The sequence below is a fragment of the Hemitrygon akajei genome, unplaced genomic scaffold (assembly GCF_048418815.1).
Source record: "Hemitrygon akajei unplaced genomic scaffold, sHemAka1.3 Scf000069, whole genome shotgun sequence".
In the NCBI taxonomy this organism is placed as follows: domain Eukaryota; kingdom Metazoa; phylum Chordata; class Chondrichthyes; order Myliobatiformes; family Dasyatidae; genus Hemitrygon; species Hemitrygon akajei.
Window position 1 is genome coordinate 2497445 of NW_027331955.1, and position 23879 is coordinate 2521323.

The window sequence follows — 23879 nt, forward strand, 5'->3', positions numbered from 1 at the left end:
CACAAGGGGCTTTAGAAAGATTTCATTCTACCCTCAAAACAATGATTAAGACATATTGTGTTGAAAATGGAAAAGACTGGGATGGATACATTTGCTTTTGTCCACAGAAAGAGAGTCAGTACAGGAATCACTGGGCTTTACTCCATTTGAACTTGTATTTGGTCGCAGAGTGACCTTTGACCTTGTTAAAAGGAATGGTGGATTGATGTTAACTCGTTAGACTATGATTTGAAGTTCAATAATAAACTACACCAAGCCCGTAGTCTAGCGAGACAAAACTTAAAGATTTCTCAGGACAAAATGAAGTGTTGGTTTGATAAGCGGGCTTGCGAATGAAAATACCAGGTGGGAGATAAGCTGCTTGCCTTATGTTGACAAATCCACTTCAGGCGAAATTCAATAGACCGTATGAAATAGTCTCCCAAAATAATGATGTGAATTATGTTAGTAAAACACCCAGCTGACTTGAACTAACACAGGTGGTACACATAAATATGATAAAGCCTTTTTTGACAGGCAGGTACCATCTGTGTGTGTTGTTGTCAAAACAAATGAAACTGGCAACCCTGAGAATGAAACTATTGACTCATCTGAGACTTTTCACAAGCCAAACATGGTCCCAGTTAGGCCAATGAACTCGGTTGTTCCAGAAAACACTGCTAACAAGTTGTCTCATCTGCAGCCAAAACAACAACAACAGCTGAAGGAATTAATTCTGAAGTTTAAAGATTTATTTCCTGATATCCCCAAGCAAACCACGGTCGCAGTACATGATGTAGACGTTGGTCAAGCCAAACTGATTAAACAACACCCATATTGCATGAACGTAGAAAAGTGTAAATTGGCTGACCAGGGAATTGAGTATATGCTGGAGAATGGTATTATTAGGCCGTCAAAATGAGATTGGAGTCACCCTGCATTATTGTGCCCAAACCTGATGGTCATGTTAGATTTTGCACTGATCATAGAAAGGTAAATGCTGTAATAAAAACAGATGCCTATCCTATCCCTAGAGTGGATCATTGCATCGATAAGGCTGGAAAAGCTAATTTCTTACAAAGATTAATCTGTTGAAAGGGTATTGGTGTGTTCCATTGACGGACAGAGGTAGAGAAATTTCTGCATGTGTGACACCATCTGGGTTGTATGAATACAAGGTTTTTCCTTTTGCTCCAGGAATCAGGTTTAATAGCACCGGCATATGACAGGAAATTTGTTGTCCTTGCAGTAGCAGTAGAACCTATTTCATAACAATAGTTTTTAACAATTGTGATTTAAAATAAGAATATACATATATATAGTACAAAAATAGAAAAAAATTGTAATAACTTATTTTAATTGTGTGGAGCAATTTGACTGACTGGGTGTTGCTTTGGAAATTCTGAGGTGAAGCTGAATTGAACTTTACACATTTATGAGAAGCTCAGAGAAATAGAAAAGGCTAAATTCTCACATAAACGGGTCATACACCCAGAAACATCGGCTGCACTTCAGCGCCTCAAAACAGTGGAATGAAACAACAGAAGCTATTGCAGAGAAAAAAACATTGTCCACCCACAATGAGAGGACGTGACAGATCCGGATCTCACTGCCTTGTCTGAACGGGGAAAGGTGAAGCTACACGGACACGTAGAGCAGTGACCCGCAGATGCTGCAGATCTGCAGAAAAATGTGAACAGGAAACGGGATCAGGTGACGGGTGGAGGGACTCCCACCTGAACCGCTGTGACTCTGCTCCTCTCCCCTCACACACTGCCCGACCAATCCGCCGCATTCCCCACATTTTTCCATATTTACACCAGATACATGATTATTTTTCCACACCATATCTTCCCCGATCCCTTTCCCTCCACCCCCAGGTCACAGAGTCACCGGCTCAAATCCCATCCAGGTCCAAAACATAATTCAGACCCAAACAGGAAATGTTCACGTTTCATTTAAATCAGCTCTGTGTTTATAAACACTAATTTCTATTCACATTCCTCCAGAGCCTTGCTGGACAGGAACACTGAAACATCAGGCGAGAAGCCACAGGAGGAGGCCATTCAGCCCCTCTAACCATCAGCAAGATGGCGGCTGTTCTCCCATTTCAGCCACATGTTTCTGTCCGATCCTCATTTCCTCGATCCCTTCGGTCTCCACACTTCTGCCGGCCTCTGTTTTATGTGAGGACGATCACTGAGTCTTCACCGCCCTCTGTGGTGGGGATTTACGGACATTCAACACCCTCGGAGTGAAGACATTTCCCCTCATCACAGTCCCGGACCGTCCACCACTGTTTCAGAGACTGGGATCCCTGGTTCAACCGGTAATGATGTTGTGCATTTCAATGTGTTCTCCTCTCAGTCCTCGATTCTCCAAATGAAAGGGTTATCACATTTGATCTTTCTTCATATGATGACCCACCGCTCCAGGGATCGGTCTGGTGAATCTTCATTGCACTCTCTATAACAAATACTCTCTAACCTCTTTGTTCATCCTCTATGGAATTAATTTCCATCTTCTGCAGCCCCGTGTTGCCCCAACCACTCACCTCCCACCCTTGTCACTATTTTCACCTTCCCACCTCCCCCCTCACCCGGATCCACCTCTCACTCCCCAGCTCTTGCCCCATCCCCACCCCTCACCTCTTTTCTCTGACTATTTCCCGACCACTCTCAGTCCAGAGGGAGGGTCTCGGCCCGAAATGTTGACGGTCCATTTCCCTCCACAGATGCTGCCCGACCCACTGAGTTCCTCCGGCAGTTTGTCCTTTGGTCTGTATAACCCGTGTTAGTATGGGGATCGGGATTTTACACCATATTCCAGATACAGTCTCAACAAAGCACAAATAATTGTCACTTTGCCCGGACCACTGGCCCCGCTTGCAGGGCAACAGTCTGCCGGTGTTTGCCCCCGATGTGGTGAATCCCTCCGCTCGACACCACCGTGGGCTCAGACATTTCCACAGATGAGCCCCTCCTGTCCCCACCGGGACAAACATCCTGTCCGCCCCCTCTCACACCATCTTCATCCTTTCAATAAAATCCCCCCTCCCCGGGGAACCGGCATCAAACCGACGGGCCGAGCGGTCTCCTCCTACCTCTCAGCGATACATCAGACTCCAGCCGCAGGAGACGCTTCACAAACGCCCCAACTTCCCTCGGAGGGAAATGGAAATAAATCAGAAAGCGGACATTTACTTTGAGGTTTTCTCCGCTCTGATGAGGCGGTCGGCGCTCGAGCGGGAGACGAACTCAGCGGGGTAACGCCCACTCGGCCTGTCCGCCTCCGCGAATGGTTGTAACCTGTGATTGACATCGCTTCGCACCAATGGGAATAGCGCAGCTCCTGAATCCTCTGTTGACAGCGATGGGGAAGGGGCTGGTCACGTGATTATTAGCCCAGCCGTTAAACCGATAAAGCTCGAGCACAGCAGCGCGTGGGTGACGTAAGACACCGCGCACGTGAGGGCAGATCCCGGTGTGGGGAGCCCGTGTGTGACGTCAGGCGTGTGGGGGGAGGAGCTGTGAGACGTCACCTGTGGGCGAGCGCTGGCATTTAAAAGCACCTTAATGGACTTTTCGGTGGGACAACAACATTAATCACGTGTTTCATCACTGAATCCAGTGTTGTGAGATGTAAAGTCCCCTGTTATGTGTCCGGCTGTACCGTGTTGTTGGTAGAGTGGGCAGCGTGGTGTTTGTCTCGATTCGGGTCACAACACCGGAATTGCCAGCGGGGTCCACACACAGTGTATTAGTCAACAGAAAACCTCTCGTCCCTGCAGTCTTTGTCTCCTGGTAAACTCAACACCCTGACAGTGTGGACCATAGATACCCCTTCCTCTCAGAGTCAGGGAATCACTCAAATAGCTGATCGCTGAGAGGAATTATATTTATTGGTCATTAAAGTTCGCCCAGATTCGTTTGGACGGATTTGATGTGGAGTTCGGGGTGTCACAGTGAAAGGGCCGGACGGCCGAACTGTCTCCGTTGTCCAAACATCCTTCCAGGTGAGGCGACACTTCACCTGTGAATCTTCCGGGGTCGCCTGTTGTGTCCGCTGCTCCCGATGCGGCCGCCTCTACACTGGTGACACCGGCTCTGCCGCTGTTGTGCGGGGTAGGAGTGTTTTTTGGGGGTTGATGATTGGGATGCTGTTCTTCTTGATCCGGGGGGTGAGGTGGGAGTTTGATTTTTTTCTCTGAACGACTTTCATGCTCTTTCTTTCTTTCGTGGCACTCTGGAGAAGGAAAAAAAATTGCAGTTGTTTATGGATACCTGATTTGATAATAAATTAACCGTTGAACTCTCCGCTCCGAGCAGGACTTCCCGGTGTCCATTCCATTTCCATTTCCATTTTCATTCCGATGCCCATTCCAGTTCCGACATGTCAACCCATCGTGTCCTCTTGTGCCAAGATGAGGCCACTCACAGGGTCCAGGATCTGCACCTCATATTCCGTATGGGTACCCCCTTCCCCAACTTGATAGCATGAATATCGATTTCTCCTTCCTGTGAACAAATTTCCCTCACACCCCTCCCTCCCACTCCCTCTCTGACTTTTCACGTCCTCTCACCTGCTTATCACTTCTCTCTGGGTCCGCTGCTCCATCCCTTTCTCCTGCTCTTCATTCTCCTCTCCTATTAGACTCTATTTTCTTCTGCTCTTGAGCTTTCCCACCTACCTGGCTTCACCTGTCACCTTCCAGCCAGACATTTCACGCCCTCCCCGATTTTATTCAGATTTTTCCCCCATTCCATCTCAATCCTGAAACAGGGTTCAACTGGAAACGTCGACTGTTGATTCTTCCCGTTAGATGCTGCCCGGCCTACTGAGTTCCGCCAGCATTTTGTTTGTGTTGCTCTGAATTTCCAGCATCTGCGGACTTCGTCGTGTTTGTGATTTACCTCTCCGTTGTCCCTCCCGCCTCCGGTCAGTGGTGGCTCTGCATGGACCTCCAGAGACAGGTGGCGCTGCATGGACCTCCAGAGACTGGTGGCGCTGCATGGACCTCCGGGCACCAGTGGCGCTGTGCGTACCTCCGGCCACCGGGGACAATGAGCGTACCTCCGGCCACCGGGGACTATGTGCAGACCTCCGGCCACCGGTGGTGCTGCGGAGAACCTCCTGCTATTCGCATGCGGTTTGCTCACTGCATCTGTTGTTGGCATTTCTCCGATTCGAGTGGGGGTGAGTCGGAGTTCATCCTGAGATTGTGTGAATCTTGGCCGGTTGCATTGAGACCTGCGGCTGGAGCAGGGGTGCTTTGCCAATTTTTTGAGGTGTACGAGGGGTGATTGATAAGTTCGTGGCCAAAGTTAGAAGGCCTGAAGTTATACAGCTCTCGGTACCTGCACGTGTAGTTCAACTCTTTGATTGATTATGCAGAAAGTTTGAAATTAATAACTTTTGTGGTCTTTCTGTTTCAGATAATTGAAAATAGCTAGGTTTTGTAAACACGAGGAAATCTGCAGATGCTGGAAAGGTTTTGTAAAATTGATTTCTTCCACCTTCAGCCACGAACTTATCAATCACCCCTTGTATGTCACACCCAATTTTTGTACCTGCTCATTTCATGTACTGAACAACTTCCTTGCCCCATTCACGTAACATATATGTAATGAGCAGGTACACAAATTGGGTGTCGCACACACACACACACACACACACACACACACACACACACATATATATGTATATACAAATATATGAGAATATGCCTTTTTATAATGTCTAGCACTATACCAAGATGAAAGAAATATATATGAATTCCAGAGCTCCACAGAAATATAGTGATAGTTAAGTCATAAGTTAAGATTATAGCCAATCACAACATTTCAGTATATAACTGGTACAATAAAACGTATAATACGGTACTTAATTTAATAATATGACAAAGTAGCGCACGGTTGAATTCACTAATTCTCACAAAATATAATTATCAAGCAAGTTAACGTTGTTTGCTTAGGGTTGTTTGTGAGATAAATTTAGTTTTGTATTAGCAAGTAATCCACGGATCACCACAATCACAGCTCCTGGATTTCACCAAAAACAATCAAATATCCTATCCTAATGTTATTAGTGGTATTTTCCCCACCAGCCACCAACCCCTCTCCCCAACCCCCACTTCTGTAAGTTTCCCTCTATTTAATATGCGGCCGCTGTTAAATTCCCCGCTTGTTTATTTTGACTGTTTTTTACAGAGGTGCTGGAGTGGCGTTCCGGTGAGCTCCGGCAGCACTGCACCCCTGTTAGATCCAAGTAAAATGGACCCGGGGATCAAGCTGCCCAGGTATATGAGGTGTTGAGTGAGTATTTCTGGTTTGGGATCAGATGTTTGTTTCTGGAGTTCCTTTGGAAGCAATGACTGCCAGTCTGAGGAGGGAATGAGTTCCCATTCCATCCCTCACAGGGAGAGGCTGTGATTAAATGGGCTGTTCTGTGTTTGAACCAGTAGAAATAAACCTGGGGGGGGGGGGGGGTGTTCAGTGTTCGGACTGTGTTTGGAAATTCCTCCTCACTGTCGCCTGTCTGTCAGACAGTGGAAATCAAACAGAAACTCAAGTGGCTGGAGATCTGCACTAAAAATGAGAAATTCTGAATCCATTCGGATAAAAGATTGTGAACCTGAATCCTTAACTTTGTTGCTCTCCCCACAGCAGTTCCTTACCTGTTGAGCGATTCTGGTGATTCACTCTGGAATGGTTTAAATTTCCTGATTGTCTGTTATACTTGGGAATGTGTTCAGTGCAGTTGTTGCTAACAAGGTTCACATGAATAATCTCAGGAATGATCGGCTTTATGTATGAGGAGCATTTGATGGTTATGGGGCTGTGCTCACTGGAGTTCAGACGGGGGTGAAAGGGGACGGGGTGGTTAAGTAAACCTACCGAATGCTGAAAAGCCTGGATACAGTGGATGTTTCCATTAGACGGGGAGTCTGTGATCTGACAGCACGGTCTCAGAATAAAGATGCTTCCCTTCAAAACTGAGATGAGAAAAATTTCTTCAGCCAAATGATGTCTGATCTGTGGAATTTGTTGCCACAGAGGTTGGTTGAGGCTGCCATTTGGGTATATTTATGACAGAGATTAATATATTCATGACTGCTAAGTAGCTTCATGGTTACAGGAGGAAGGCAGGAATATGGTGTTGGAATAAATCTCAGCCATGGTTGAGTGGTGGAGCAGACTCGATGGATCGAATCACCTAATTCTGTTCCTGCATCTTATATCTGACCATGACTGAACGATGACTCCTTCCTATCCCATATTGGGTTTTGTGACGTGTCAGGGACAATTACAGATTTGTTCACTGAGATCATTATATTTGTCTTCAATGCTTCGATTTCAGTGAGCAGAAATATTTTGTTTTCCTTTGTATTGTTAACGTGCTTCATTGTCTTTCTGATTAAAGTTAGACCTGCGGTGAGAGATTTATTTGAAGAAAAACCCACAACTGGAAGCAAACCACGACTGAAGACGAGGGAACAGCAACAAGTGAACCAGCCCGAGGACTGAGAGCACCAACTGGAGGGAAACCCTTCTGACTCAGAGTTTCCAGTGATTCAGTCAGGAGAAAGTTTGGTGAGTCTTACTTACTCAAACACTGGTCCTTTACACATTACATATCTATACAAAATAAGGTAGGGAATAGTTGAGGTGAGAATGAATGTGCCCAGAAGTATCAGTTATCTCTGTCAGACCCAGTTATAATCACTCCAGGTCTGGTAATGTACAGTCAGTGTCCCAGCTCTTTAAAGTCACACACATTCCCTCAGTGTTTGCTCATTTGAAGAACTTACATCTTCTGAAGTAGCTTTCGGTCGGTTCTGAGGGTGGAGAGGGAAAGAGGGGTGTCTATATTTACTATCTTGCAAAAATGAGTAATTGTTTGAAATTACTTGCTGCAAGCTCACTACCCATATCCTGTACATTCTCAACCAGATTATTGACATCGATGACAAGTAGCAATGTGTGTTACCCTGGGGAGCTCCACGAGGCATGGGCCTTGACTCCAGTAAACTGCCTCTCGTCATCACCATCGAGCTGTTCCCACCATCGAGCTGTTCCCAGACTCTGGGCTCTGTGACAAACACAATGTTAGCAGCAAGATTAGACAGTGATTAATATAAAGAGAGATTTGTTGCTTCCTGAAAGCTGTCTGATGCAATGGACCAGATCCTCCTTTGCTTACAACTTAATCTGCCATAGGACCCATCCTCCCGGGTCACACTGTGTCCGATAACCCACATCCCCAATGTCCTTCCACTCCACCAGTAGCCCCACAACTTCCCCACCAATTACCCCACACTCGTACACGTAAACAGATCCACGTTACTGTTGTGCCGACTGTCTAACACTGCCTCCCATATTATCCCCCACCTTAAATACCTCCATATACCTGTCTAGTAGTCTCTTAAATTTCACTAGTGTATCTGCCTCCACCACTGACTCAGGCAGTGCATTCCACACACCAACAACTCTCTGAGTAAAAAACCTTCATCTAATATCCCCCTTGAACTTCCCTCCCCTTACCTAAAAGCCACAACCTCTTGTACTGAGCAGTGGTGCCCTGGGGAAGAGGCGCTGGCTGTCCACTCTATCTATTCCTCTTAATATCTTGTACACCTCTATCATGTCTCCTCCCAATCTCCTTCTCTCCAGGGAGTAAAGCCCTAGCTCCCTTAATTTCTGATCATAATCCATACTCTCTAAACCAGGCAGCATCCTGGTAAATCTCCTCTGTACCCTTTCCAATGCTTCCACGTCCTTCCTATACTGAGGTGACCAGAACTGGACACAGTACTCCATGTGTGGCCTAACCAGAGTTTTATAGAGCTGCATCATTACCCCATGACTCTTAAACTCTATCCCTCGACTTATGAAAGCTAACACCCCATAAGCTTTCTTAACTACCCTATCTCTGTGAGGCAACTTTCAGGGATCTGTGGGCATGTACCCCCAGATCCCTCTGATCCTCCACACTCCCAAGTACCCTGCCATTTACTTTGTACTCTGCCTTGGAGTTTGTCCTTACAAAGAAGTGTACCACCTCACACTTCTCTGGGTTGAACTCCATCTGCCACTTCTCAGCCCACTTCTGCATCCTATCAATGTCTCTCTGCAAACTTCGACAATCCTCTACACTATCCACAACACCACCAACCTTTGTGTCATCTGCAAACTTGCCAACCCACCCTTCTACCCCCACATCCAGGTTGTTAATAAAAATCACAAAAAGTAGAGGTTCCAGATTAGATCCTTGTGGGACACCACTAGTCACAACCCCCTAATCCAAATGTACTCCATCCATCTTGACCCTCTGTTTTCTGCAGGCAAGCCAATTCTGAATCAGTTAATGTAATCAACTAATTTCCGAGTATGGGCTGCACATTTAATAACAGCCAAAACTCGAGGTAGCTGTAGAGCGGTGACTAAGTTGTTTACAAAGGTGGCATTACTAATGGGGTGGCCAGAGTAAGTCAGGAATCCCCAAAGCCCCGTAGTCATGTACAATCCCAAATGCATAAGCTTCAAAAGAGGCCTGCTCAATTACTTCACTGTCCATCACTATCGCATCATTTCCCTGCTGGATCCACAAAAGAGCTTCCATCCTCAGAAAACGTTGCCTCAGGTATGGGGACCACCAGTTCTGCTTGTCGCCAAAGGAAATCCGGAACTTCGGCCAGTAATGCACTGCCCTCTCTTCCTTTAACCTCTCCAATCTCCGTGACTGGGAACTTCTGTCCCTCATGGGTCAAAGCACAGAGTCACGTAGGGGTCGGCCGCTGACAGAAGGGGTTCAAACATGGTGGAGTCCAGATTAAGTGCCCACCACTGGGGATTCGGAAACTGGGGAAGCACTCGGTTGTTCACTAGTCCCAGGGTGATACCCTTGTCCGTGCATAGAATCTCGACTTCCAACGGACAGAGCAAGTCTCTCCCTGCTAGATTACACCCCCGTCTGGTGGTGACTGTAAATGAAACCTCACACTGGTTCCCCTGGAATTCCACCTGCAGTGGCTGGGTACGGGAATACATATGTTCCGTGCCTTCCAACCCTGACAGAGTGATTGTAGCGTCTGATAACTGGAATCCCTTTTCCAATACTGTTTCCTGATCGAGAGTGGTTGTGGATGCCCCATATCAATCATAAACAGAATTGAAATTCCAGCAACTCTCAATATTACATTGGGCTCTTCCTGAGGGGTGGAACTCACAGTAGGAAGCATCCTTGCTTGTTCATTTCTAAACGGGTTGTTGTCCCCACCTGTCCCTTGGTAGGTTCTTGTTCCCATTTCTGATCCCCAGATGTAGCCCACTCGCGTCCTTCTTCCGGCTGAGCATATTCACCTTTAATATTAGTTCCCTTAAGGGTTGATCGGGATTCGAAAGCCGGGTCCCAATAATATGTCAAAGCTTGTCGCATTCGGTTTCGGTCATTGTCAGGCCAATCAATATTATTTGTTTTAATCATGTTGGCTAACTCAGTTGGTAAGCATTGGGGCAGTAGGGCATTGAACTGGGGGGACAGATTCCCATCATTAAAGTCTTGGTCTCCTGCAAAGGTGCCGTAGCAGGCCACAAATCACTCTCAATAGTCTGGTCCTGATTCCCCAGGCTTAGATTTGCATTCAGGTACTTTAGTGATGTTTACAGGTTGCTGGAGAGCCCTTTCCAAGGCCTGAATAATCTGGTCTGTCTGTTCATTCCCATTATGGTTTTCCACCTGTAACTCCTGATAGGTTTGGTATCTCAATTCTGCCTTCCATTTCCGCCCCTCATCAGCTGAGAGAATCATGCAGCAGAGACTGAATAAATCTTGCGGAGTTGCAGTAAACATTTGTGTAGTACTGTGGACACACTGAGCAAACTGTGCTGGTTTTTCTTTTCTATCTGGGGCCTGATTCATGATCATGATCATTTCCTGAGGCTTCCAGGGTGCATACACAGGAATCACCATAAGACAAAGGAGCAGCAGTCGGCCATTCAGCCCATCAAATCTGCTACGCCATTTCAACATTAGCTGATCCAATCTCCCCTTGAGTCCCATTCCCCCGCCGTCTCACCATAACCTTTGATGCCCTGACTACTCAGATACCTATCAATCTCTGCATTAAATACACCCAATGACCCAGCCTCCACTGCCGCACGTGGCAACAAATTCCACAGATTTGCCACCCTCTGGCTAAAAAAATTTTTTTGCATCTCCATTCTGAATGGGCGCCCTGCAATCCTCAAGTCCCGTCCTCTCGTACTAGACTCCCCCACCATGGGAAACAACTTCGCCACATCCACTCTGTCCATGCCTTTCAGCATTCAAAATGTTTCTATGAGGTCCCCCCTCATTCTTCTAAACTCCAAGGAGTACAGTCCTAGAGCGGTCAAACGTTCCTCATATGTTAACTCTCTCATTCCCAGAATCATTCTAGTGAATCTTCTCTGAACCCTCTCCAATGTCAGCACATCCTTTCATAAATAAGGAGCCCTAAACTGCACACAATACTCCAAGTGACGTCTTACCAGTGCCTTATAGAGCCTCAACATCACATCCCTGCTCCTATACTCTATTCCTCTAGAAATGAAAGCCAACATTGCATTCACCTTTTTCACCACCGACTCAGCCTGGAGGTTAACCTTAAGGGTATCCTGCACGAGAACTCCCAAGTCCCATTGCATTTCAGAACTTTGAATTCTCTCCCCATTCAAATAATAGTCTGCCCGTTTATTTCTTCTACCAAAGTGCATGACCATACACTTTCCGACATTGTAATTCATTTGCCACTTCTTTGCCCATTCCCCCAATCTATCCAAGTCTCTCTGCAGATTCTGTTTCCTCAGCACTACGGGCCCCTCCACCTATCTTTGTATCATCAGCAAACTTAGCCACAAAGCCATCTATTCCATAATCCAAATAGTTGATACACAATGTAAAAAGAAACGGCCCCAACACGGACCCCTGTGGAACACCACTGGTAACCGGCAGCCAACCAGTATGGGATGCCTTTATACAACAACACACACAAAATGCTGGTGGAACACAGCAGGCCGGGCAGCATCTATAAGGACAAGCACTGTTGACGTTTCGGGCCGAGACCCTTCGTCAGGACTCAATGGGGATGCCTTTATTCCCACTCTCTGTTTCCCGCCAATCAACCAACGCTCTATCCACATATGTAACTTTCCCATAATTCCATGGACTCTTATCTAGTTTAGCAGCCTCATGTGTGGCACCTTGTCAAAGGCCTTCTGAAAGTCCAAATATACAGCATCCATTGCATCTCCCTTGTCTAGCCTGCTTGTCTTCCTACAAATTTCCTCAAAATTTGCACTAGGTTTGTCAGGCAGGATTTTCCTTTAAGGAAACCATGCTGAGTTCTGCCTATCTTGTCATATGTCTCCAGGTACTCCATAACCTCATCCTTGACGATTGACTCCAACAACTTCCCAACCACCGATGTCAAGATAACAGGTTTATAATTTCCTTTTTGCTTCCTTGCCCCCTTCTTAAGTAGCGGAGTGACATTTGCAATCTTCCAGCCCTCGGAACCAGGCCAGAATCTATTGACTTTTGAAAGATCATTGCTAATGCCTCCGCAATCTCCACTGCTACCTCCGTCAGAACACGAGGGTGCATTCCATCTGGTCCAGGAGATTTATCTACCCTTAGACTATTCAGCTTTCTGAGTACTTCCTCTGTCGTAATTGTGACTGCACATATTTCTCTTCCCTGACACCCTTGAATGTCCGTTATATTTCTGATGTCTTCCTCAGTGAAGACTGATGCATAATCCTTGTTCAGTTCCTCCGCCATCTCCTTATCTCCCATTACAATTTCTCCAGCATCATTTTTTATCAGTCCTATATCTACTCACACCTGTCATTTACTCTTTATATACTTGAGAAAGCTTTTAGTATCCTCTTTGATATTATTTGCTAGCTTCCTTTCATAGTTCATCTTTTCCCTCTTAATGACCTTCTTAGTTTCCTTCTGTCAGCTTTTAAAAACTTCACAATCTTCTGTCTTCACACTAATTTTTGCTTCCTTGTATGCCCTCTGCTGTGCTTTTACTTTGGCTTTGACTTCTCTTGTCGGCCACGGTTGCATCCTTTTTCCATTCGAAAATTTCTTTTTCTTTGGAATATATCTGTACTGCACCTTTCTCACTTCTCGCATAAACTTCAGCCACTGCTGCTGTGCCATCCTTCCTGCTAGTTTCCCTTTCCAGTTAACCTTAGCCAGTTCCTCTCTCATGCCACTGTAATATCCTTTACTCCACTGAAATACCGACACATCGGATTTTGGCTTCTCTTTCTCAAATTTCACAGGAACTCAATCATGTTGTGATCACTGCCTCCTAAGGGTTCCTTCACTTCCATCTCTCTAATTACCTCTGTTTCATCACACAATACCCAATCCAGTACAACCGATCCCCTAGTGGGCTCAACAACAAGCTGTTCTAAAAAGCAGTCTCGGAGACATTCTACAAATTCTCTCTCTTGAGATCCAGTGCTGACCTGATTTTCCCAATCCACTCGCATGTTAATATCCCCCAAAATTGGAATTCCTTGGAATGTAGAAGATTGAGGGGAGATTTGATGGAGGCATACCAAAATTATGAGTGTTATAGATGGGGTAAATGCAAGCTGGCTTTCTCCACTGAGATGGAGTGGGACTACAACCAGAGGCCATGGGTTAAGGGTGAAAGGTGAAATGTTAAGGGAAACATGAGGGGAAACTTCTTCCACTGACGGTCATCCAGGTGTGGAATGAACAGAAAACCCAGCTGGTCCATGCGAGCTCAGTTTCAACTTCTAAGAGGGTTGTATAGGTACCTGGATGGTAGGGGTACAGGAGCAGACAGTTTAAGTAGTTCAACACAAACTAGATGGGCCAAAGGGCCTGATTCTGTGTTGTACTTTTCTGTGACTGTGACAAGAACCTGAAATAATATGATTATTCATTTAATTCCTTTTAACAGCTGTGCGCATTCATCTGGGCAGGAAATGTTTACATGGCTTCAAAACTGTGGCACTTTACATTGACAGTAGATAAAAGAAAATCCCAGCTGCACGTCAACAAAGGGTATTTGTGTGAGAGTGTTTCAGTTACTGTGGGGCCAGGCACTCTTGCAGCTCAGTGGGAACAGAGAATTATACCAATGGAGAGAGTCAAACTGAGCCAGGTCACAGATTGGTGATGGCAGAAATGCCCCATTCTTATAGAGACAGGAAGATCATCAGAGAGTTTGATGGTCATTCCAGATACCAGCACTGTGCCCAGCTGGAAGATGATTTCTCTCTCCAACTTGCGTTGAACCTCACTGTAACAGTGTGATGCCAGATCACACCTTCACATCTCAAGTAATCTCGTCTGAAATATTGTCCTTCACCCATTGATGTACTATAAATCTTTTTCAGGTTAAAAACGACAAGGAAATTATCTACGGGAAGGTCGAACACAATACGCTGTTTTGTTGTCTATGTCCAGATATTTAAGAAGTGGAACAAGGGATTCACTCGATCATCATTCCTACTCAGACTGTGGGGAGGGATTCACTCGATCATCATTCCTACTCAGACTGTGGGGAGTGATTCACTCGATCATCATTCCTAGTCAGACTGTGGGGAGGGATTCAGTCGATCATCTGATCGACTGGCACGCCTGTCAATTTACACGGGGGGAATCCATTTATCTGCTCAGACTGTGGGAATGGATTCAGTCGGTCATTTCAACTGAAGGTACATCAGCAGGATCACCATGGGCAAGGCCATTCACCTGTTCTGTGGCTGAGAATGGATTGAGACGGTCTTCCTGCCTGTTGGATACACCAGTCAGTGCACATTGAATTTGTGGGGAAGGATTCACTCGGTCATCTGACCTAATGGCTCACCAGCGAGTTCACACTGGTGAGCGGCCGTTCACCTGCTCAGACTGTGGGAAGGGATTCACGTTGTCAGCTCACCTACTGAGACACCAGTCAATTCACACTGGTGAGAGGCCATTCACCTGCTCTGACTGTAGGAAAACATTTACTTCGTCATCTGAACTTAAGTTACATCAGCGAGTTCACACTGGGGAGAAGCCGTTCATCTGCTCAGACTGTGGGAAAGGATTCATTTCATCATCTAACCTTAAAGTGCATCAGCGAGTTCACACTGGGGAGAGGCCGTTCAGCTGCTCAGACTGTGGGAAAGAATGCACTTCATCATTCCAACTTAAGATACATCAGCGAGTTCACACTGGGGAGAGGCCATTCACCTGCTCAGACTGTGGGAAAGGATTCACTTCGTCATCTAATCTTAAGCTACATGAGCGAGTTCACACTGGGGAGAGGCCGTTCACCTGCTCAGTCTGTGGGAAGGGATTCGCGTTGTCATCTCACCTACTGAGACATCAGTTAGTACACACTGGTGAGAGGCCGTTCACCTGCTCAGACTGTGGGAAAAGATTCAATTCGTCATCTCAACTTAAGGTACATCAGCGAGTTCATACTGGGGAGAGGCCATTCACCTGCTCAGACTGTGGGAAAGGATTCACTCAGTCATCCCACCTACAAGCACATCAGCGAGTTCACACTGGGGAGAGGTCGTTCACCTGCTCAGACTGTGGGAAGGCATTCACACGGTTCGCTACCCTACAAGCACACCGGTCAGTTCACACTGGGGAGAGGCCATTCACCTGCTCAGACTGTGGGAAAGGATTCACTTCATCATATAAACTTAAGGTACATCAGCGAGTTCACACTGGGGAGAGGCCATTCACCTGCTCAGACTGTGGGAAGGGATTCACTCAGTCATCCCACCTGCGAGCACACCAGTCCGTTCACACCGGGGAGACTCTGGTCACCTGCTCGGACTTTGGGAAGAGATTCACTCAGCCAAATCAACCAAATGTGCATCATTGAGTTCACTCTGGAGAGATCGTTCACTGGATGTGTGTCCATCACCGTTGCTGAATGCAATTTCGAGAGTGACTGTCGGTGCTGAACTCTGCAATTATTGCTGCTGCTCACCACACCCAGTTCTGCACCCTGGTCACTGGGCATGAGAGGGGTTTCTTCTGCTGCATATTCACCTTTAATGGGACTGGAGTTTAATATTCTGCATCTGTGACAAATAAGTCAGTTCTATTTTAAACTTTGTCTCTGGTACTTAGTGAATTTATAACACACCTAGTGTACAGTAGAGAGTCAAATCAGGCTGGCTGGACCTTGCCAGAGTTTCAACTACACGACAGTCCCTTTAAATCCTCCCCTGTTGTTCCCCTCTCGCTCTCCCTGTGAGATGGGTTCCAAACAGTCACCACTCTGTGGGTGAAGAGGTTTCCCTTGAATTCTCTGCAGACTGTAAAAGTCGAGCTGACTGCAGTTCTGTCTCAGATGTCCTTTGTCCCTCTAATCTCTGGGCTCAGGAAGAATGACATTGGGAGTTAACCTCCTTATTTAGGGCTCATTTCCACATTATGGGTCATTTTCCCTGCTTCTAAAGTGTTGTTAGAGAACACCACTGTCCTCTAAAGACTGAAAGCAGAATGGGAAACCATCTGTTGGATGTTCAACAGAGCAGGGTCAGAAAGCAGAGGCAGGTCTGCACAGGGCAGAGTGTGGGGCTCCGGGAAATGGTTGGTGTAAGAACGGACCATGAGAAGGGAATCAGCAGCAGGGAGTGGAAACGAATAACAGAGTAGCAACATTTCGAAGCTGATTGACAGAAAATAATTTGGTTGTCTGACTGATGACACAAACAATACCTATTGTGAGGTGCTCCATTGGTTGAGGGAGATGTGGGTGTTGGGAATGGTTATATCTATTGAGGGAGTTAGTCCTGCTTGTTTATCCTGTAATATTATTTCTGGATGGTAATTATATAACCATATAACAATTACAGCACGGAAACAGGCCATCTCAGCCCTTCTAGTCCATGCTGAAAGCTTACTCTCACCTAATCCCACCAACCCGCACTCAGCCCATAACCCTCCATTCCTTTCCTGTCCATATACCTATCCATTTTTAAAAAAATATCGAACTTGCTTCTACCAATTCTACTAGAAGCTCCTCCACACAACTACCACTCTCTGAGTAAAGAAGTTCCCACTCGTGTTACCCCTAAACTTTTTCCCCCTAACTCTCAACTGAAGTCCTCGTGTTTGAATCTCCCCTACTCTCAATGGAAAAAGCCTATCCACGTCAAATCCATCTATCCCCATAATAATTTTAAATACCTCTATTATGTCCCCCCTCAACCTTCTACACTCCAAAGAATAAAGATCTAACTTGTTCAACCTTTCTCTGTAACTTAGGTGTTTAAACCCAGGTAACATTCTAGTAAATCTTTTCTGTACTCTCTCAATTCTATTGAAATCTTTCCTATAATGCGGTGAACTGAACTGCACACAATACTCCATATTTGGCCTGAACAATGCCTAGTATAATTTTAACATTACATCCCAACTCCTATACTCAATGCTCTGATTTATAAAGGTCAGCATACCAAAAGCTTTCTTCACAAATCTATCCACATGAGATTCCACCTTCAGAGGACTATTCACCATCATTCTATTATCTATGCCCCATAGATCACTCTGTTCTACTGCATTATTCAATGCCCTACCATTTAGCATGTATGTCCTATTTTGATTAGACCTACCAAAATGTAGTGCCTCACACTTATCAACATTAACCTCCATCTGCCATCTTTTTGTCCACTCTTCTAACTGGCTTAAATCTCTCTGCAAGCTTTGAAAACCTACTTCATTATCCACAACGCCACCTATCTTAGTATTATCTGCATACCTACTAATCCAATTTAGCACCCCATCATCCAGATCATTAATGTATATGACAAACAACATTGGACCCAGTACTGATCCCTGAGGCACACCACTAGTCACCGGCCTCTAACCTGACAAACAGTTATCCACCACTACTCTCTGGCATCTCCCATCCAGCCACTGTTGAATCCATTTTACTACTTCAATATTAATACCTAATGATTGAACCTTCCTAACTAACCTTCCATGTGGAATCTTGTCAAAGGCCTTACTGAAGTCCCTATAGACAACATTCACTGCTTTACCCTCATCAACTTTCCTAGTAACCACTTCAAAAAGTTGAATACGGTTTGTCAAACATGATCTTCCACGCAGAAATCCATGTTGACTGTTCCTAATCAGACCCTGTCTAATCAGATAATTATATACCATATCTAAGAATATTTTCCATTAATTTACCCACCACTGACGTCAAACGTACAGGCCCATCATTGCTAGGTTTACTCTGAGAACCCTTTTTAAACAATGGAACAACATGAGCAATTCGCCAATCTTCCGGCACCATCCCCGTTTCTAATGACATTTGAAATATTTCCGTCAGAGCTCCTGCTATCTCTACACTAACTTCCCTCAAGGTTCTAGGGAATATCCTATCAGGAACCGGAGACTTGTCCACTTTTATATTCCTTAAAAGCTCCTGTACTTCCTCTTCTTTAAGCATCAGAGTTTCCATAACTACCCTACTTGTTTCTCTTACCTTACACAATTCAATATTCTTCTCCTTAGTGAATACCAATGAAAATAATTTTTCAAAATCTCCCCCGTAGCTGTCCACTCTGATTCTCTAAGGGACCAATTTTATCCCTCACTATCGTTTTGCTATTAATATAACTGTAGAAACCCTTTGGATTCATTTTCACCTTACTTGCCAAAACAGCCCCATATCCTCTTTTAGCTTTTCTAATTTCTTTCTTAAGATTCTTTTTACATTCTTTATATTCCTCGAGCACCTCATTTGCTCCATGCTGCCTATATTTATTATAGATCTCTCTCTTTTTCCGAACAATGTTTACAATATCTCTTGAAAACTATGGCTCTCTCGAACTTTTAACCTTTCATTTCAACCTAAAAGGAACATAAAGATTCTGTACCCTCAAAATTTCACCTTTAAATGAACTCCATTTCTTTGTTATATCCTTCCCATAAACAAATTGTCCCAATCCACTCCTAAATCTTTTCGCATCTCATCAAAGTTAGCCTTTCTCCAATCAAAAATCTCAACCCTGGGTCCAGTCCTATCGTTCTCCATAATTATATTGAAACTAATGGTATTGTGATCACTGGACCCAAAGTGCTCCCCAACACATACCTCTGTCACCTGAGCTATCTCATTCCCAGCAGGAGATCCAACACTGCCCCTTCTCTAGTTGGTACCTCTATGTATTGCTGCAAAAAACTATCCTGCACACATTTTACAAACTCAAAACCATCCGGCCATTTTACAGAATGGGCTTCCCAATCTATGTGTGGAAAATTAAAATCTGCCACAATCACAACCCTGTGCTTACTACAAATATCTGCTATCTCCTTACAAATTTGCTCCTCCAATTCTCGCTCCCCATTATGTGGTCTATAATACACCCCTATAAGTGTTACTACACCTTTCCCATTCCTCAATTCCACCCAAATAGTCTCCCTAGACGAGCCCTCTAATCTGTCCTGTCAAAACACCACCCCGATATTTTCTCTGACAAGCAATGCAACGCCTCCCCCTCTTGCCCCTCCAATTCTATCACACCTTAAACAACGAAATCCAGGAATATTTAGTTGCCAGTCACACCTGTCCTGCAACCATGTTTCACTAATAGCTACAACATCATATTTCCAGCTATCAATCCATACTCTAAGCTAATCCACCTATCTGACAATGCTCCTAGCATTAAAATAGATGCATTTAAGAAACTCTCCACCTCTTCCTCTCTGTTTATCCCTAACGGTGGAAGCAACTTTATCATCTTTTTGTTTTCCTTCTCCCCTACATCTTCGGTCTGAACCCACATCAGGGAGGAAGTTCAAATCAGCTCTGTGTTAAAAGTCTAACCATCACAGTAACTGAAGGCAGCTGCAGGTTCATGAGGGACTGTTACTGTCAGATTCTGCAGTTCTTGCGGCTGCTCATCGCACCCAGGACTGAACCCTGGTCACTGAGCATTGGAGGAGTCTGTTCTGCTGATGTTAGCCTTAAACTAGACTGGTGTTTAATATTGTGGGGCTGTGAAAGATAAATCACTTCTGTATCAAATCCCGTGTGTCAGGTACTTACTGTCTCTATCACACTCAAAATGTACACTAGAAAGGCCACTCGGCCCATCTGGTTCCTGCCCATGTTTCTGTTCCATATCCGTATATCAAAATCTACCACTGCCGTTCCCCTCTCACTCTCCCTGAGATGACAGGTTGCAACTAGTCACCACTCCGTGGGATAGGAGATTTCCCTTGAATTTCATAGAATCATAGAAATCTATTTTCCTAAGCTCCATGTACCTATCTGAGAGTCTCTTAAAAGACCCTATTGTATCCGCCTCTACCACCGTCGCTGGCGGTGCATTCCACACACACACCACTCTTTGCTTAAAAAATTTTGCTCTGATATCTCCTCTGTACCTACTTCCAAGCAGCTTAAACCTATTCCCCCTCGTGTTAGCCGTTTCTGCACTGGGAAAAAGCCTCTGGCTATCCACACGACCAATGCCTCTCATCATCTTATACACCTGCATGAATTCCCTGCATGATTTTCTCCGGGCTGAATAAGACGATGAGCTCACTGTGGTTTTGACGTTCTCGCCCCTCTCCCCTCTCCTCCCCTCTCCCGTCCCCCTCCCCTCCCCTCTCCCCCTCCCCCTCCCCCTCCCCTCCCTCTCCCTCCCCCTCCCCCTCACCCTTTGTGTTTTACGTCAAAGACCCGCCTCAATCAGGCACTTAAAGGGACACTCACAGAAAACGAACCTGCAGTCTCGTAACACAATGCACCTCTAAAGTCTGACAGCAGACTAGCGAGTGAATCTTCGATGGTGCAGAGTCAAAAACCAAAGAGTTGCCAGATTGAGTCAGGCTTTGGGGCTGCAAAGAGAGATGGGGTCTAGAGTTTACGAGGAGGAGGAATCAGACCAGCAGGATGTGGCTACAAAAGAAAGATTAGAAGCATTTGGAAACTGGTTGATCGAAAAAAAAGCTGGTTAATTTCTGCAAAATACTGGTGGAAATCAACAGTCAGGCAGCAATTGTGAAGAGGAATAAAAAGACAACGTTTAGACCGAGCCTCTTCAGCATGCCTCGCCTGTGTACTCCGCTGCTTAGTTGCTGCTTGAACTGCAGAGTTCCTCCAGCATTTTGTGTGTGTGCGTCTCTGTATTTCCAGCAACTGCAGAATCTCCTGTGTTTTATAACTGCATTTTACTTTGGCATTAGATACACGTTGATATTGAGTATATTGCTTATGGGAGCTGCTGTCTGCGTTAAAACAGCTGCAGATTTTTCGATACACACGAAAACAATAAGGTATGGACCTTGAACCGGTGCCTGCACAAATCTTTAATGGCACCGTGATTACCCATAGGGCCATGAGTTAAAAATTTCGCCGTCGTTGAGGCACCGATGAAATGCGCAGGCGTCGGGCTGAGGACGTCCCCGAGTATCACGCATGCGCTCAGTACACTGAAGGCCTTGAAAATGTCGGTTGCAGGTAAGAGCGATTTTCCGTGTTTTTATCTTAAACACCGACTTCAGGATAATTCCTGTGAACTTCGAAAACCGTGACCCGCAATTCTGGGACAGTCCTGCTCTCTTCCCTCTCTCTCAGCCCCACGATCCGTACACGGGCCCCGGGGAGCTTCCGGCTGATGAGGGATTTGGAACCGATGGATCTCTCAGACAGAGCTGAGCTCCAGCTATCCAAATGCAAGGATTAGGAACTCGGAGAAAGGGAACAAAATCTTTTACATCACCAGTTGAGAAAATCACCTTTGTTCTACCTCCGATCACTGACAAGAGGAAATCTGCAGATGCTGGAAATCCAAGCAACACACACAAAATGCCGGCGGAACTCAGCATTAGTACTCTTTTCCATAGATGCTGCCTGGCCTGCTGATTTCCTCCAGCATTTTGTGTGTGTTGCTTGTTCCACCTCCTTTTGTTCTGGAATTTTCTACCCGTGACGACATGTTTTGTACCATTCTCTGTGGGAAGATAATGATATCAAAAACCTTTGCCCTGGGCAACAAGTAGCTTTCACATCACAAATGTGCCAGACTCCAGTGAGACAGACTACTGCCCTTCCCTTCATATTCATTGGAATTACCATCACTGAGTTCACCACCGTCAGTCACCTGGGGGAGGGTTCAGGGGAAATATTTATGTACAATACAGAAACTGGTGATACCTGTGTGTATTGTGGTGATGCAAAAGTTGTTGGAGAGTTTACAAGAGGGAAGAATTGGAGTGATATTTGGAAATCTGACTTTTTAAAGCATAATTTAGCAAGCAAACCACTTATGGACAATGTGCAAAAGCACTGGTGAGAAAATCCTTCATTACCCGTTACAGGCCTGCGACATGGTGTGAGAGTGCAGATGAACTGGATCGAGCCCAGAGGAGATCACAGTTCTTACAGACAGTGATTTGCTGGCTGTTAAAATGAATACCTCTCTATATAAAATTCACAGTGCACATGTCGTCACTGGGTAAGAGAATGCACAGTACAAGATTTATGTGCACACTGGTCATTACAAATTAGAGGGGACATTGGTCGGAAGGTGGGGAGAACTCCAGTGTCCCTGACACCCTAACCTACAAGATGTGCGTCCAGCTGCACTTTAAGGAGTTGGAGCTGAAAATGGATGAATTCTGGATCATCCAGCAGTTGGAGGGGTGATAGATATGACAGGAAGGGAGGTGAGTTGCACCTAAGGTGCAGGACACAGGAAACTGGTTGAGAGACATGAAAGGGAATGAAGTTAAATAGCCATCACAGAGTACTCTTGTTGCCATCCCACACAACAGCCAGGTGAGCCGCTTTAGAAACTGTTGGGGAGGGAGGGATTACCTGGCAGAGGAAAGTCAAACGGGTGATAGGGGATTCGTTAGTTAGGGGAACAGAACAGAGGGGATGAAAGGTCAGTTTTGATGCTGTCAAAAGGACCTGAAAAGTGTTGTTTGGGATAGGCCGTTTTCTGGCAAAGGAGTACTTGGTAAGCGGGAGGCCTTCAGAAGTGACATTTTTGAGAGTGTAGAGTTTGTATGTTGAAAGGTAACTAGTGCAGGGAATCTTGGATTTCAAGAGATATTGAGGCCCCCGATATTTTGTTCCTCTAAATGCCTCAGACTGTTGGGTGCTACCAAGACTCATTAATGATAACAGTATTGTTACGTACCCGTGACACATGACAGTGGTACCCTTGTCACGTGACTGGGGTTGAAGTTATACTGGACATGAGGTAATGGTCTTGTGATGGTGGAGTTATGTCATTTTCCCGCCAGTAGAGGTCATGTGACAGGTTTTTTCTACAGGGTATAAAAGGAAGACCCACCCTGTCAGGTGGGGCAGTTCGTGGCGGAATTTGCCAAGATGACTTCATGTCACTGCGTGATTTAATGTGATGACGCAGTTTAGTTAAAAATGAAGTTCTATATAATGCCTAAAGCTTAAAAGGTCACTGCCAATGGTTTCTTTGCCATGGAGAGTGAAGAAAAGTTTGGAAGGTAAAAATCGAGGAGAACCGATTTTCGAAGGTGGAAAAGTTCGACCTTGTTTGATCCTCATTCGGAAGGATTTCGTTGACTATTCTCGCTGTTAATCCCTGGGTTGACCAGAAAGGATTGAGAATAGTGTGGGAAGAAAGGTCAGTACCTTTAAGCCGTTATATTTTATAAAATTCTTCGTGGGAAAGTTCGACGCCGGGGAATTGAAGGACATCGACGTGGAAGAGAATTTAAATCGCCTTAAAAAGTCTCTCCCTTTTAAAAGGACTGTGAGCTTTTGAACTTTTGGCATATCGCTCTAAAGAACTGTTTACTTTCGGCATACCGTTTTAAAGAACTGTTTTTTTTTCAATACTGCTTTA

At 45.4% G+C, this 23879-nt stretch overlaps 2 protein-coding genes across 2 annotated transcripts in view; one reads left to right on the forward strand and one right to left on the reverse strand.

Annotated features, from left to right (window-relative positions):
- The window catches only part of LOC140722088 (uncharacterized), a 39232-nt gene extending 23337 nt beyond the window's left edge, over positions 1–15895 (forward strand). The window contains exons 3-4 of the mRNA XM_073036881.1: positions 7402–7571; positions 14409–15895. Coding sequence (XP_072892982.1) covers positions 14873–15895 — 1023 coding nt within the window. The 5' untranslated portion in view covers positions 7402–7571; positions 14409–14872. The remainder of the gene's footprint in view (positions 1–7401; positions 7572–14408) is intronic.
- The window catches only part of LOC140722122 (uncharacterized), a 129585-nt gene continuing 113267 nt past the window's right edge, over positions 7562–23879 (reverse strand). The window contains exon 2 of the transcript XR_012097540.1: positions 7562–8070. The gene's annotated coding sequence lies outside the window, so the exon portion shown is untranslated. The remainder of the gene's footprint in view (positions 8071–23879) is intronic.